Source organism: Phyllostomus hastatus, unplaced genomic scaffold (genome assembly GCF_019186645.2).
Source record: "Phyllostomus hastatus isolate PE091 unplaced genomic scaffold, TTU_PhHast_1.1 phas_scaffold_585, whole genome shotgun sequence".
Classification (NCBI taxonomy): Eukaryota; Metazoa; Chordata; class Mammalia; order Chiroptera; family Phyllostomidae; genus Phyllostomus; species Phyllostomus hastatus.
Window position 1 is genome coordinate 27,086,289 of NW_025334037.1, and position 14,009 is coordinate 27,100,297.

The 14,009-nt window shown below is 60.9% G+C and overlaps 1 protein-coding gene across 4 annotated transcripts in view; it reads left to right on the forward strand.

Moving 5' to 3' along the window:
• Positions 1 to 12,918, forward strand: part of TSPAN18 (tetraspanin 18) — a 160,133-nt gene extending 147,215 nt beyond the window's left edge. For all 4 annotated transcript variants that reach the window (XM_045825221.1, XM_045825223.1, XM_045825220.1 and 1 more), the window contains 5 exons: positions 5,526 to 5,600; positions 6,551 to 6,649; positions 7,185 to 7,367; positions 9,924 to 10,007; positions 12,019 to 12,918. In XM_045825221.1, coding sequence (XP_045681177.1) covers positions 5,526 to 5,600; positions 6,551 to 6,649; positions 7,185 to 7,367; positions 9,924 to 10,007; positions 12,019 to 12,066 — 489 coding nt within the window. In that variant the 3' untranslated portion in view covers positions 12,067 to 12,918. The remainder of the gene's footprint in view (positions 1 to 5,525; positions 5,601 to 6,550; positions 6,650 to 7,184; positions 7,368 to 9,923; positions 10,008 to 12,018) is intronic.
• The last annotated feature ends 1,091 nt before the right edge of the window (positions 12,919 to 14,009 follow it).

Below are 14,009 nucleotides of genomic sequence, written 5' to 3' on the forward strand. Positions count from 1 at the left end.
CCCACCCGGAGCCCCCCCACCCGGAGCTCCCCACACCTCAGCCCCCAGGGCTCATCCATTGTTAATGGGCCCATCTCTGAAGCCAAGACAGGAAGCCAGGCTGGAGTCTGGGCTGCGGAGGCTGCGAGCTAAGTGGCTCCCTCTGAGCCTGCCAGCTGGACGGGGACATCGCTCTCCTCGGTGCTTAGGAGGACACCGGGGCCCGGGAGGAGGCATGCACCCCGAGTCCCCAGAGAGAGAGTCAAGTCCTTCAAGTAGCCCTTTCCCACCCTTTGCTGCCTTCCCCCCCGCCTTTTTTCTCCATGCAGGCTCAACTCTCCGTTGCTCCCTTCCTTTGCTGGCTCCTTCTCTGCCTCTGTCTCACTGCCTCCCTGTCTCCGCCCTTCTCCGGCCTCTGGGTCTCTGTTCCTGCTGAAGGCTCCTTGCCTCTCTGTGCCGTCTTCCTGCCTCTTTCTCTTCACTTCCCTCGTGTTTCCTTCCTTCCCCTCCTCACTCCCTCTCCCCCCTCCCCTTCCCTTTCTCATACCCAGCACAGACAAGCTGGAGGTCACAGTGCAGGTCAAAGGCAGACGACCTGCACTGTGACCCTGCCCTCCCTCAGACCAGGGCTGGGCCAGGGGCTCCTGCCCTGGCATGGGCTCAAGTGGTCCAAAACTCACATGAAATTATGTGTGAGATATTACGTCAGGGCCTGCGTGTGCATGGCTACACGTGTGGGCTCTGCAGGTATGTGTGTATATTGTGTGCACATGCATGTTTCTGGGGAGAGACACCACAGCTTCCAGAAGGTTTTCAAGAAGACTCATGACCTAAAAAATAAGAACCACCTCCTCTTCTAACCTGGACCTGGCCGTGTGGGGGTTCCAGTGGCAGAGGGGCACCGTGTCTCCCCCACCCCATAGATGCTGGGGTCCTCAGGGAAGCCTGAGACCCCTTCCCCAGCCCACCGGGAGGGAGGGAAGACTTGTCCTAGAGGAGCCAAGAGGGAGCACCCCAGCCTCCTCAGGAAGCCCGGCTCGAAGGCCTGCAGGAGAAGGGGGCCCTGGGGTGGAGGCTAACTGAGTCACCCCCCCACCCCGCCCCGCTCCGAGGCTGACACCCACAGGGTCCTGGCGACACTTGTCCCAGGGACAATGAGCCAAATGACCACATCACCTAAGAATCCATTTTTTTGAAGACACATTTTTCAAACACTCCTGTCGATCGATGTTACAGCATTTTCACCTACAGTGGGGCGATTCCAGCCTGTGGCCGACACTCTGTGGCAACCCTCGTTTCTGGCTGCTCACCTCTGAGTGGTTCAAGGGATTCTTTTGGCTCAGTTATTTGACTCAAGTTTTTAGAAAACATAAAAAGGCATGCAAAATTGGAAATGAGAACAGCAAACAGAGAGGAGAATATTTAAAAGAGATCAGCGAGCTGGATGGCACACGAAATATGTAAATTTGGTAAATATTTATTAGCAATGAGGGCTGGAAGCAGATGTGCCTGCAGGCAGATGGGTTCGAGGAGTCTGCACATGCTCCCCGGTAGGCAAAATAGCAGTTGCCGCCCCTTTGTTCATTCTCCCATCCTGTGCAAAGCGTTGTGAATCTGATGCTCAGGAATTACTGGCAAATGTGCCCATGGGCAGATGGACTGAGGTTAGAGGAACCCAAGGCACACAAACCCTGGGAAAGGCCCCGACTAGGGGAAGTCTCAGGGAGTCTCCGGACGAGCCCTGTGCTGGGCCGGGGGCAGCCCATCTGAATGACCAGGGGTCACCCTGTGAAGCAACAGGAAGTGATTCCAGGCTGGAGAAGGCGAGCGGGCAGAGGCAGCATTGCTGTGATGTGGGAACCGCAGCCTGGCACTGCCTTTGGTGACTCATGCTCACACACACTTGAGTGCCCCCTTGGTCCCTGTGCTCGGGGAAACCCAGCTCTGGGTGGGAGCAATGGCAAGGTGGTTTGCAGACCCCCTTTGTCTGGGGAGCCCCACTTTCCCTGCCGACCAGTTACCAGGTTCATTGTTTAATTTCATCTCATGAGTTTCACTTCTTGAATCCCGGCACCACGCTCAATGTACACTTCGCACGGAGGGGGACTAGATCTGCCCCGTGTATGTGTGTGTGTGTGTGTGTGTGTGTGTGTGTGTGTGTGTGTGTGCCAGCGCCTGGCACACAGCAGGGGCTCCGGGACTGGCCCTGGGATGAAGGGACGGAGAGAAGGCTGTGTCGGAGAGGTGGGTAACAGCGTGGCCTCTGGAGTAAGGAAGCCTGGCTCTGATCCGTGCGCTGCCACTTCCTGGCTGTGTGACCTGGGGCTGGTTGCTTAACCTCTCTGAACCTCAGACTCCTTCTACATAAAAAGAAGGTAATGACACCTCCTTCCCATACCTTGCTTTGCCCTGTTCCTGGCACTTGCGAACACTTGATAAAAGGGAAGCTAGAGGGCCGGGGGTTGATCCAGGAGAGGCCCTGCAGGCCACTGGAAAGTCGTAAGACCAGAGGCTCTCATGGGTTTCAGGACAACTTGGTGTTAAAAGAACACCAAGTTCCCATGTTCTGGGATCCGAGTTCCCATGTTTCTCCCAGGTGCACCGCCTACCTGCCGTGTCCTGCTACCTCTCTCAGGGTCCCAATTTTCGCATCATTAAACAGGGATGTTGATGATAGCAGCTTCGGCATCTCCGGGCAGCCAAGACGGTTTGATGAAGTGGCCCATGTGAGAGCCACAGTGCCGGGGCGGTAAGCACCCAGCAGACGGCAGCACTTGGCTTCAGGAAGGCCACGCTTCCTCCTGGTTCGGAGCCACCCCCCGAGCGGCTCCTGCCTCGCACCAGCCCTGCGCCCGCCTGGGATTCCGCCTGCATTGGCTCCCTGTGGCTGTGCTGAGTCACCCTGCGTGGCGCGCACGCCCCCAGGGCGATGAGCGCGCAGAGTGCACAAGGCTGGAGCTCGGTCTCATCCATAGTTTATAACCGTCTAAGCCAAGTCGATCGATAGTGAGAGCCAGCTGAATCACGTCACCGAGGACGGAGACCATTTCTGAGGCCGCTCTCTGCCAGCCCGAGGGCTGCCAGCCACTCCACCAAGAGGGCACAGGGTGGGGGGCGGGCTCCTGCAGAAACAACCCGATGACCATCCATCACCAGCCAAATGGAAGTGCCAGGAGCCCTGCCAGGGGCCTCCATCACTGTTGGGACAGAGAGGCCACAGCAGCCGAGAGCACTCGCTCAGCCCCAGGGCCAGCCCGTGCGTGGGGGAGGGGCTGCAGGGGTCAGGGAATGGACTGCAGGCGTACGGCTGGGGCCCAGGAGGCACTCTGTCACAGTCCCCTCTGGCTGGGGAACTCTGTCCAACCCCGGGCTCAGCCCAAGGTCACCCTGCACAGCTGAGCCCAGCAAGGCTGACCTGCCGGAAGCAGACTCCTCATGAAAATTCAGCAGAGCTGCTGCCATGTTGGTTCTGAAGCACGCTCCTCGGGGAGAGACGAGGCCGCACGGCACTCTGCGCGGGGCTGGGGGAAGATGGAAGGCCTGGCTCTGGAGTTTCGGAGCTGCCCGCCTTCGGAGCAGTCCTTTCCTCCCCCGGGCTGGGGACCAGGGCCGGGCTCCAGGGCTGAAGAGGCCTCTTGGAGGCCAGAGCCCGTGCTGCAGCAGCTTAAACCTGGCGGGACTCCTGTGGCCAAAGACGACAGTCTGGGACCGGGAGTGACAGATCCACGCCTCATGCTGGCCGCCGACCTGGTTTAAGCCAGGGTGGTTCTTGAGTTTGGACGTTTAAAGGAAACAAAACCAAACCCTCTGGCAGGTCTAGGAGATGTGTTCCCGTCCACGTCCGCGGTGGGTCATGTTGAAACCCATTCCGATGGTCTCCCCAAAGGTGTTCTGAAGCCTGAGCAATTTGGGGGGACCCCAGGCGGACCTCTGCGGGGGCAGTGCTGTTCATGCTGAAAAGTCGGGGAGGGAACATGACGGGGGCCTTTCTGAGGTGAGGGAAAAGTGACAGAAGCTTTCTTCTGACCAGAAGAAACAGGGTGCAGGAGAGACACCGAGGGTGTCGTCAGCCAAGTGTCACTGGAGTGGGGCGCTGGGGGCTCACGGGGCACCCCTGGCACCTGAGCTGGCTTCCGCGCTCCATCTAGTCTTGTTAGAGCCTCGACGACCAGCTTAGCTTAGCCTCTCTTGTGACACGCAGGACACTGTCACACCCATTACTTCATTATTCCCCATGGGGCCCCAGAAGTGGCTGTTACATCCTCATTTTACTGACAAGGAAACTGAGATGAGACAGGGTTTTAGTGATTGTCCCAAGTCACACAAAGCAAGGCAAGGTGGGCAGGGGTGTGCTGGCACTGAGCCCAGGACCCTTTGCTGCCTTCTGGGCTGGGCACATCCAGTGTGGCCTGGTGGCTCTGGGGACCGTGACCCAAGGGAGCAGGTCTCGGGCAGCTGGCCAAGGCGGCTGGGAGGGCAGGTATGTGGGAACCCGTCTGCGTGCACTGGGGGTTCGGTCCTCTGCTGGCAGTCTCGGGTGGGGCGACAGCTCTGAGGCTGTCTCAGACTGTTCGTGCCAAAGGCACCAGCCGTGCTAAGTAACGAAGGCATAGCCATGTCTTCTGTCCTCTGCCACCAGCTCTCATGCCAATCGATGCCCGTGACAAAGCGGGCCTGAGATGCAGCGGACAGCGAGGCCGTGACAGCGTGTCGGTCACCGCTGGCTCCATTCCCTCGTCTGACAGCCGCGAGCCGATCGATGTGGGTGCCATGCATGGGTGGGGAGAGGCTGGCTGAATTACGGCCTCCGTGCTTACGTTGGGGACCCTGCGGGGACCCGGCTGCCACGATGAGGACATCTCTGTGGGGCACTGTGATGGGGGGTGGGGGGCAGGGAGCCAGGAAAGGCTTCTCAACAGAAGAGCGTCTGGGACTAATCCTGCCAGTGGGAGAGGAAGAGAGTGGCCTTCCCGGCAGAGGAGGCCCCGGAGACCAGGGTCATCGTGGGGGACTCAGGGAGCATCTGGAAATGCAGTTGTGGGAGCAGAGGGGCTGTGTTCGATGTCAGACTCCCGGTCCCTGCGTTTCCACGTGTTGATGGACATGCCACCTTCCCTCCGATCTTGCTCCATTACTGTGGCTGAGGATCAATATCGCCCTCCCACCTCCCGCAGGGAGCAGAGGCTGCAGCAGGGATAGGGGGCGGAGCCAGGACTCCCACAGCTCGGACCAGCCATCTCCTCCAGGCCTGCCGGGCCGGATTGTCCACATGAGGCCTCGGCTGAGGGGTGCCGTGTGCACCGAAGGCTTGTTTTGTCTGTTTACTGTTCCCATGTTTGTTACAACCTTGTTGGCCCCCAAGACAGATGGCTGGTGTGCTCATTATGAAAAGTGCCTGGTTTGCGGCAGCGAAGTCCCTTGGTTTTACAGAATCGGCAGGTTGCACCAACTGGGTAACAGACAGAAGGGGGCTCCCGTGAGCGGCGCACCCCCCCACTGCCCGCCCCCCGCCCCCGGGACTCAGAGCCCACCCACTCTCTTCGCAGTTCTTCCTGTTCATCCTGATCATCTTCTTGGCGGAGCTCTCGGCGGCCATCCTGGCCTTCCTCTTCAGGGAGAACGTAGGTACTGGGCCCCGTGCACACTGGTTCCCTGCCCCCTGCATGGGGTCGGTGGCCACTGTGCCGGCCAGTCCCACCCTCAATGGGTCTCATCCAGCACTTTCAGCCCAAACTGTGACCCTGCGAGCCTCTCTTTTTCATAAGGGCTTTTCTAGAAGGTTAGGGTCAGGGTCTCAATCCTCCAACATCTAGTGCCGTCACACACCTGATTCTGGAACCTTCTGTTCCTCGTCTCGCCAGGTGAGGGCACAACACTAGTCACTGGACAGTCTGAGGGCAGTCAGGGAGGCTGTCCCTTGGGCCCTGGAATGTGTGACGAGCAGCTGAGGCCCTGGCCCGTACCCAGCATGGACCACTTCTCCCCACAAGCCATCTTATTTCAGGGGCTCCAGCCCCCTGGGCTGCCGAGCTCCCTCCTGAGACTGGGGGAGCCAGGCACCAGCCAAAGGGGCCTGGGAATGAGGAGGGGTGGGGGGAGGGGGCCAGAGACACAAGCCGGCCCTGGCTGGTGCGCAGGTAAAAACTAGATGTGCACCTGCCCCATACCGAGGCTTCTCCAGGGCCTGGGGCCCGGGGCAGCAGCCTCGCTCTGTCTGAGGCACAGCTCGGGGTGGACGGGGCGGTGGGAGGGCGAGCCCCTGCCTGTGTCAGCCCTCTGCCTGAGAAGAGCTGCCCATGCAAGGTTCTCAGCATGCCCTGGCCTTGGGGTCACCCGTGGGTGTGTGTGGACTTTTCACAGGAGTGACCCCAGGATGGGGGCAGGCCACAGCCTCTGGGGTGGGGCGAAGGGACCCGCCCCAAGCTTAGGAGAATGCCCAGAGCCTGGAACTGGGGCCCTGAGGCCTCCCATCCCTCCCCCCAAAGCTGACAGGTGGAGAGGCCAGGGAGGGGCGGGGGCAGCACCAGGCTGCCGGGTGGGGGTCTCAGCCCCCTTCTCCCTCTGCCCCCAGCTCACCCGTGAATTCTTCACCAAGGAGCTCACCAAGCATTATCAGGGCAACAACGACACAGACGTCTTCTCCGCCACCTGGAACTCGGTCATGATCACAGTGAGTGACGGCCCCCTGTACACCCAGGATGCTGTGGGCTTTCAGAGCCATGATGCCCCGGGTGGCAGATGTCTGGCCCCCAGAGCCCCCTCGGTTCACGTGCCCGGGATCAACCAGGGCGCTGGCCCCCAAGCCCAGACCCGCCTGGGAGTCACACACACACTGCCCCTCAGTCACAGTCCGTGCTCCTGATGAAATCTGTGTGCCTCCCCTGGCTTGAATCCTCGGGCGGCTGTCATCATCAACGATAGTAATCAGGGCGACTGTTGACTGAGCACCAAGTGCCTGGAAAGGCAGGAATTGTTACCACCTGCCCCCCTTGGACAGATGAGGGTGCTGGAAGCTCAGAGAAGCTGAGTGACTTGCCCAAGGTCACACAGGTGGAGCGGGGTGGGAGGGGGGAGCCAGCCCACACCCGGGTCTGAGCTCCATCCCACCACACTTCCTCCCTGTGACCTCTGTCCCGTGTGTGCCCACCTCTGTCCCGCAAGGCCAGCTCGAGCCCACCGGACTCTCCCCTTTGTTCTCCTCCTAGTTTGGTTGCTGTGGGGTCAACGGGCCCGAGGACTTCAAGTTTGCATCGGTGTTCCGACTCCTGACCCTGGACGGTGACGAGGTGCCCGAGGCCTGCTGCCGGAGGGAGCCCCAGACGCGGGCCGGGGTCCTGCTGAGCCGGGAGGACTGCATCCTGGGCAGGGACCTGTTCCTCAACAAGCAGGTACCGGCCCTGTTGCCCCAGGCAGGGGCACGTGGGGGGGGGCAGAGCGGGGCGGGGGTGGCAGCCTTGTCCCGGAGGGGCTGGTGGCCCTCTGGGACCCCATGGGACTGTTGGCCAGGATGTGGGACTGAATAGAGGCCAATGAAGCTCCAGCCAGGCCCCTGAGAGCCGACCCAAGGGGGAAAGGGCGAAGGTGGCAGATGGCTCGGAGATGGCCCAGGCCCGAGGAGTGGGAGTCTCGCTGGGGTTGAAGGGTGAGCAGGAGTTTTCCAGTGGTCCAAGCAGAACATAGGTTGGGAGCCAGCACTAGAACCACACAGTGGGGGACCCCCCTCTGTTTTGGAGGGCAGCTCACATTTGCCATGTGGAGGCACCTCCGGGCCCCAAGGGTACAAGGTCAGGGAAGCTCCTAGACTTTCTGCCCCTCTTGCCACCCTAGGACTTCACCTCAGTTCCAGAAGAATCCCTCTCCCTTCCTGTGGGACACGAGGCCCCCCAGTGACCAGCCCCCCCACCCCTCAGCGTGTGGGGGAGACCCGGGGGGAGTGGGCAGACTGAGGGCGGACTGAGCCCATTTCCCATGCCTCTCACTGGATTAGACCTTCAATGGGAGTCTCATGGGAGAGTCCCAGATGCAAGGGACCCCGCCGTGGGCAGGAGAGAGGCCCCGTCCCCGCGGGGCTCCTGGTGTAGTTAGAGGACGCAGGCAGTAAGCAGCGAACGAGCCAAAAGTGACCATTTCACGCGGCAACGATTACCGTGAAGGACGTAAAACCAGACACCAGCCCAGGAGGGACGGGGGTCGAGGGCTCGAGGCAGGCCTCCTGGAGCCCCACGGGAGAGCACGGTGGAGCTGTGGCCTGGTGCCGGCCGTCCGGGGAGTCTCTTTGCAGCCTCAGCTTTGCCTCACAGACTCAGCCCTGCCATCCCTTGCACCTGCCCGTATCGAGGGCACAAGGCCCCCAGAGCCAAGTTCAGTTTCTCTGCCCCACGCAGACCTGCCCCCTGCACAGAACGGGAGAGACAGTGAGAAAGAGACCAGGGCCCAGGGGATCAGGTCGCTGAGGAATTGGGGAGGGTAGGCCACCCCTTTGGGGTTGGGTGTCTGCTGTGAGGAGAGGCTGCAGGACATGGAGGCGATTCCAGGCTGTGAAGTCAGCCTGGCCTGGGCTGTGAACTGCTGTGTCACCCTGGCCAGGACACACTCTCTGGACCACAGATCCCCTGTACAGTGGCAGGGACTGCTGGTTGTCCCCATATTCCATTCACCCCTTTTTCTTTGGAAAGAGGGGCCTTATAGGGCCCATGACCACCAGGCAAAAGCTGCCCTTCCCCGCCTCCCTTGCAGCTAGGCCACGTGACCAAGTCCTGGCCAAAGAGAGGTAAGCAGAGGTAATTTGGGGGACTGAGGCACAGCCTTAAGACAAAGCACTGTGCCCACCTCTCTGCCTTTCCCCGTGGCTGGAATGCAGCTTTGGTGACAGCCACCTCTGACCTTGCAGAGGAGGGTGGCCCGCTAGGTTGTCAGAGTATCCGGAGAGGAGACAAGGCCACTGACAACTCCCCGGACCAGAGCTGCCACCACAGCTCAGGATTCAATGTGAAAGACGAACTTCTGAGTTGTGCAGGGAGCTGCTCTTGGGGATGTCCGGTGCGCACGGCCACACCTGTGTCCTCAGGCCCCTTGTGGATTGTTATGGGAGGCTTTTCCTGGGCCCTGGTCCTTCGGGGCTTCATCCTGACACGCTTCCCATTTCTGATTCAGACTCTGTAACAATGCCTCCTTCCGTTTCTCGGGCGTGGCTGCTGTGCTGGAAGCTCACCAGAGGGCCCCTGTGCAGCCATTTAGTTCTTCGGGATGGCTCTTCCTCTGTTCCTTGGGAGGATTCCCAAGACTGACTTCTGGGGTTCTGTTTCTGAGATGCTCACATCCCTCTGAGCATTCTCCCCTTTTAAAAGCCTCTGCCAAGGGATTAGCTGTTTGTTTTTTCTCCAAAACCCACTTCCCTAAAGCTCAGGATGCATTTCTGACTTGGCCTGATATTTCAGCATAGTCTTATTATAGTCCCATCATAGGCCAGCAACATGTTTGATTGGAAGTCACTGAAATCCCAACAAAAGGGGCTTAAGCAAATACCTTTGTGCTTTACACACGGCAAGGATTCTAGAAGATGGTGGCTTCTCACATTGTATCAGTGGCTCTGTCATGTCAGTCAAGGCCCTGTCATGCCAGCCAAGGCTTTGTCATGTCAGTCCAGGCCTAGTGTCTGTGATCTTTGTGGTCTTTCCTTGTGTTACCACCTCTTGATGGTAAAATGGCTGCCATGGCTCCGGACATCTCACCCACGTTCAAGGTGGGAACAGGGGAAAGGGTGATACCAGCTTCTTTCCCAGAAACCTCCAGGTTTCTGGGAAAGAAGGGCAGCAGGCAGCCCTGCTCCGTGCCGGCCACGCTGCCTGCGCTCGGGGCCTTGTGCCCGCTCCCTGGCCTCACACCCCGGCCCCCTGACCCCAGACTTCCCCTTGGTCTGTGGTTCACCTCGTCCTTCCCCCCAGGGCTGTTACACGGTGATCCTCAACGCCTTCGAAACATACGTCTACCTTGCCGGAGCCCTCGCCATAGGGGTGCTGGCCATCGAGGTGAGTGAAGGCCCTACTTCTGGGGCTCCTCAGAAGCGGGGCACACCGGGGTCTGGGGCGGCCTCCCCATGGCCTGCAACCCCTGGCTCACCTCGGTGTGTCCACGTCCTTAACTCAGGACCCGTGGGTCCCCCACTGGGGACACTCTGGGGCAGCAAGCCCGGCCGAGTCTGTCTGCTCGGGTCACCGGGCCCTGGACTTGTGTGAGCAAGTCTCACACCGGTGAGAACAGGTGGGCCCTGACAGCCACTCCCCTGTCTTCCTCCCACTGCCACCTCCACTCCTGTCCCACCCCACCCCCCATTTCCCCTGTACCCCACGCCCCCCGAGGTCTACAGCGCACTCTTGCATGAAGGGCCAGCACGGCTGCCTTGAGGGAGGGTGGCCACCTGTGCCCTTTCCCTCTGGGTGTGTTCGAGGGCCTGGGCGGCCTCACACGGGCTTTTTTTTTTTTAAGATTTTATTTATTTATTTTTTTTAGAGAGGGAAGGGGGAGAGAGAGAGAGAAACATCAATGTGCAGTTGCTGGGGGCCATGGCCTGCAGCCTAGGCATGTGCCCTGACTTGGAATCGAACCTGTGATGCCTGATTCGCAGCCCGTGCTCAATCCACTGAACTACACCAGCCAGGGCACGAGGGCTTTCTGAGCCCCTTTTACCTGGAGGTCCCTGTGGCTCATAAGGAAGGCAGCTGCAGGCCCTTGCAAACACCAACAGGGGGCGCTTCAGCCACAGGGTGGAGCTGCCCCCCCTTTCTCTCTCTCTCTCTCTCTCTCTGTCTCTCTGTCTCTCTCTCTCTCTCGCCCCATCTCAACCCCGCTGCCCAGGGGGGTCAGCCAGGCAGCGTTGCCCACACCCAGCCACCTCTGGCCCTCGGGGCAATGACGCTGGGCAGCCTCCCCTCCCACCTTGCAGGGCTGCCCCCCACCTGGCACCATCACCGTCACCTTGCTCAGCTTCTTACTGAGCCCTGCAGCCCCGCTCAGGGCGGTCTGTGGAGACTGTTGGGGATGGGGCAGGGGGGAGGGTCACTTATTCATCCACTCCTCCAGCTACTCCACAAGCACAGATGGAGCCCCTACTAGGTGCTGGCACTGTTCAAGGTGGTCTCGTCCTCTCAGAGGAGGGGACAGTGAACAAGAAACGGATACACCTGCACCAGGCTCTGGGAGGCTGCAGGCTCCTGTCCAGTGCAGGAAGAATGCAAGCTTTTAGAGCCAGCTCCCCGGGCCCTGACGGAGACCTCTACCATGGTCCCCAGGCACTGTCCCCCCTAGAGATTGGTCCATGAGCCTCTGGTCTGGGGACTGCTCCTTGGGCTGCCTGCAAGAGCTCTGGCCATGGGGATGTCAGCCAGTCTGGGCAGAGGGGCGTGGCCGAGTCCTCTCTGCCCGCCCTCCGCCCTCAGAGCCTTTGTTCCTGTTCCAGGAAGGGCTGTGTCTTCCCTGCCCATCAGTAACCATCCTGGTGACTTGTCACTGAGCATCTGCTACGGAACAGGCACATGGCTAGATGATCGCCTTACACCTCAGTCTCACGACTTTCCCGAAGGGGGAGAGTGTGGGTTAGGAGCGTGGGCTCTGGGGTCAGGATGCCTGCACTCCAACCCTAGCTCCCCCACTTGCAGCTGTGTGACCTGAGGCAGGTTACATGACCTCTTCGTGCCTCACCCCCTGGTCTGTGAGGTTTCTGAGCAAGCCCTTAGAACTGTGCTTGGCCCGCAGTGAGCTCTGGAGACACACTCTGGCCCAGAGAAGGGAAGCGTTGGCTACAAGGTTGCCACTGGCGAGTAAGGAAGCGGGATTTAACCTCTTGTCCCCGTGTTTCCAAAGCCCCCTTCTCTCCCTGGCTGCAAGGCAAGAAGGAGACCCCTGGCTGGGGAGGGTGAATCAGGAATCCCTGCTGCAGGAGTGTGCTGCGAGTGATGGGCCAGCCCCTTCCTGCTGCAGGGCGGGCGGCCCTAAGGGGGCTGCGGGCCCAGCCTAACCAGCGGACTCCTCCTTTCTGTGCAGCTCTTCGCCATGATCTTCGCCATGTGCCTCTTCCGAGGCATCCACTAGAGGGCGTGGCCTGGAGCCTGAAGACTCACCCTGCCCACCCACTGCACCCGATGCCCTCCCCTCCCCTACACCCCTCCCCGCTTGGTCCCCGGGGAGGAGGTGAGGCCACCATGAGCGGCCAGGAGAAGGGGCAGAGGAAAATAGCTATTTTTTTAACAAAACAAAATGACAAAAATATGAACTGATGTACCTCGCCTGAATTCGGGGGTGGGGGCCGCAGGGGCCGTGGGCTCTCTGCACCCAGGATGCAGTCTGCCCCAGAGACCAAAGCAACACCGGTGCCAGGTCCCCGAGGCCCAGCGGGACTCCGGCAGCCCTGGGCCTGGGGCGTCTCCCCGCAGCTTCCGAGCCCGGTGCCAAGAACGTGAGGGTTTAGGCAACAAGGAGGCAAAAGCAGATCTCAGAGAAAGGTCCCCATCACCCAGGGGCCCCAAGGAGCCTCGGTCACCACGTCCTGGAGAACTCAGAACCTCCGGCAATCCCCAGTCCTCTGGCCGATGGAGCTGTCCCTGCTCCTGCTCAAGCCCAGGGTGGGCCTCGGACACTGGACCCAAGAATGGCCCAGCCGCCGGGGTCTTTGCTTTCCCTGCCGTCGGACCAAATAACCAGGATGGCCCAGAGTCACAGCCACGCTCACACCGCACATGGGTGGCGTTCCGAACCAGCACCCGGTGGTCTCCAGGCTGCCTCCCCCCACCGCCCGGGGCTGTCGCCGGTCCGGCAGGCCTGCTGCTCACACCGTTCCCTGGCCTCGGCTCCAGGGTCTCCCCGGGGCAGACGGGCCAGGGCCGGTCTCTTCGCAGCTCCACAGCTAAGAAAACCCCGGAATGTCCCCGCCCCGCCCTCCCTCCCCCTCCCCCACACTTCTCAGCCACCAGGAACACACATGTACACACACCAGAGCCCCTTTTCCGAGCTGCTCATCTCTCCTTGTAAGCCCCTCCCCTCCCGTTCTCCACCAACCAACCCCCTGGCACTGAGGGCTGGAAGGAGCCCCCCGAGATCACCCGGTTCTCTCCTCATCCAGAACCGCAGCCTGGGTATCTTCTGTAAGATCTCCGCCAAGACATCTCCATCTTCATGCACCCCTCCAGGGACGGGGAGTTCACTACCTCCCAGGACAGCGTTCTGCCTTGGGCCTGCTGGCTTGAGCATCAGCTCCATGCACGGAAGAGACTTCTGTTTTCCTGCAGTGCCGTCCAAGGCAGAGCCCTTGCTCCCTACGTGTTAGGGGCGCACGCTGTGTCCCCAGTCCCCGTTGTCTCCAGGCTAACGAACTCCGGGGCATCTCGTCTTTCCTGCCGCCACACGGCTTCCTGTGCCGTCACTGTCCGCCGCATGCTTCTGAGGCTCCCGCCGGCTCCGGCAGGAGGAGGCTCCCCGCAGACTCACTGACACCCACACGGCGCCCGCAAGTCAGCCCTCGCCCGTCACACAGGCCTCAGACTCTAGACCAGTGTCGGCTCCTGGGCGGCACAAGGCCTCCACCCCATCAGTGGGGAGCGGCTGTGGGGGCTGTGCTTAGGGTCCGAGGTTTGCACGGGGTCGGGGGGAGGGGAGAGGCCATGTAATCCCGGCTCGTGGCATCTGCCAGGCACCGGAAGCTTGGTTAGTACCGTCTGCCACAGGCGTGGGAGGGGCGGCGCGGTGCCTGTCCTCCTCCCCACTGTCTGTCCTCAGGGTCTGGGGCCAGGCCCTGTGCCGGCTTCCGGCCACTGGGGGAGAGAGCTGTGGCCTGGAGCCCAGCGCCCCCCTCCTCTGCCACCTGCCCGCTTCTGAGATGCAGCCGGAGTTCCAGGCCTGCTGTAAAGATTGGGTTAGACCTCCCACCTCCCCCCCCCCATCCCCGTTCTCACCAACTGGGTCCTTCCAAATTGTCCCTGGAACAGCCTGCCCTGGGATTCCATGATGCCACAAGCTCCCTAGAAACTAAGCACCCCGGG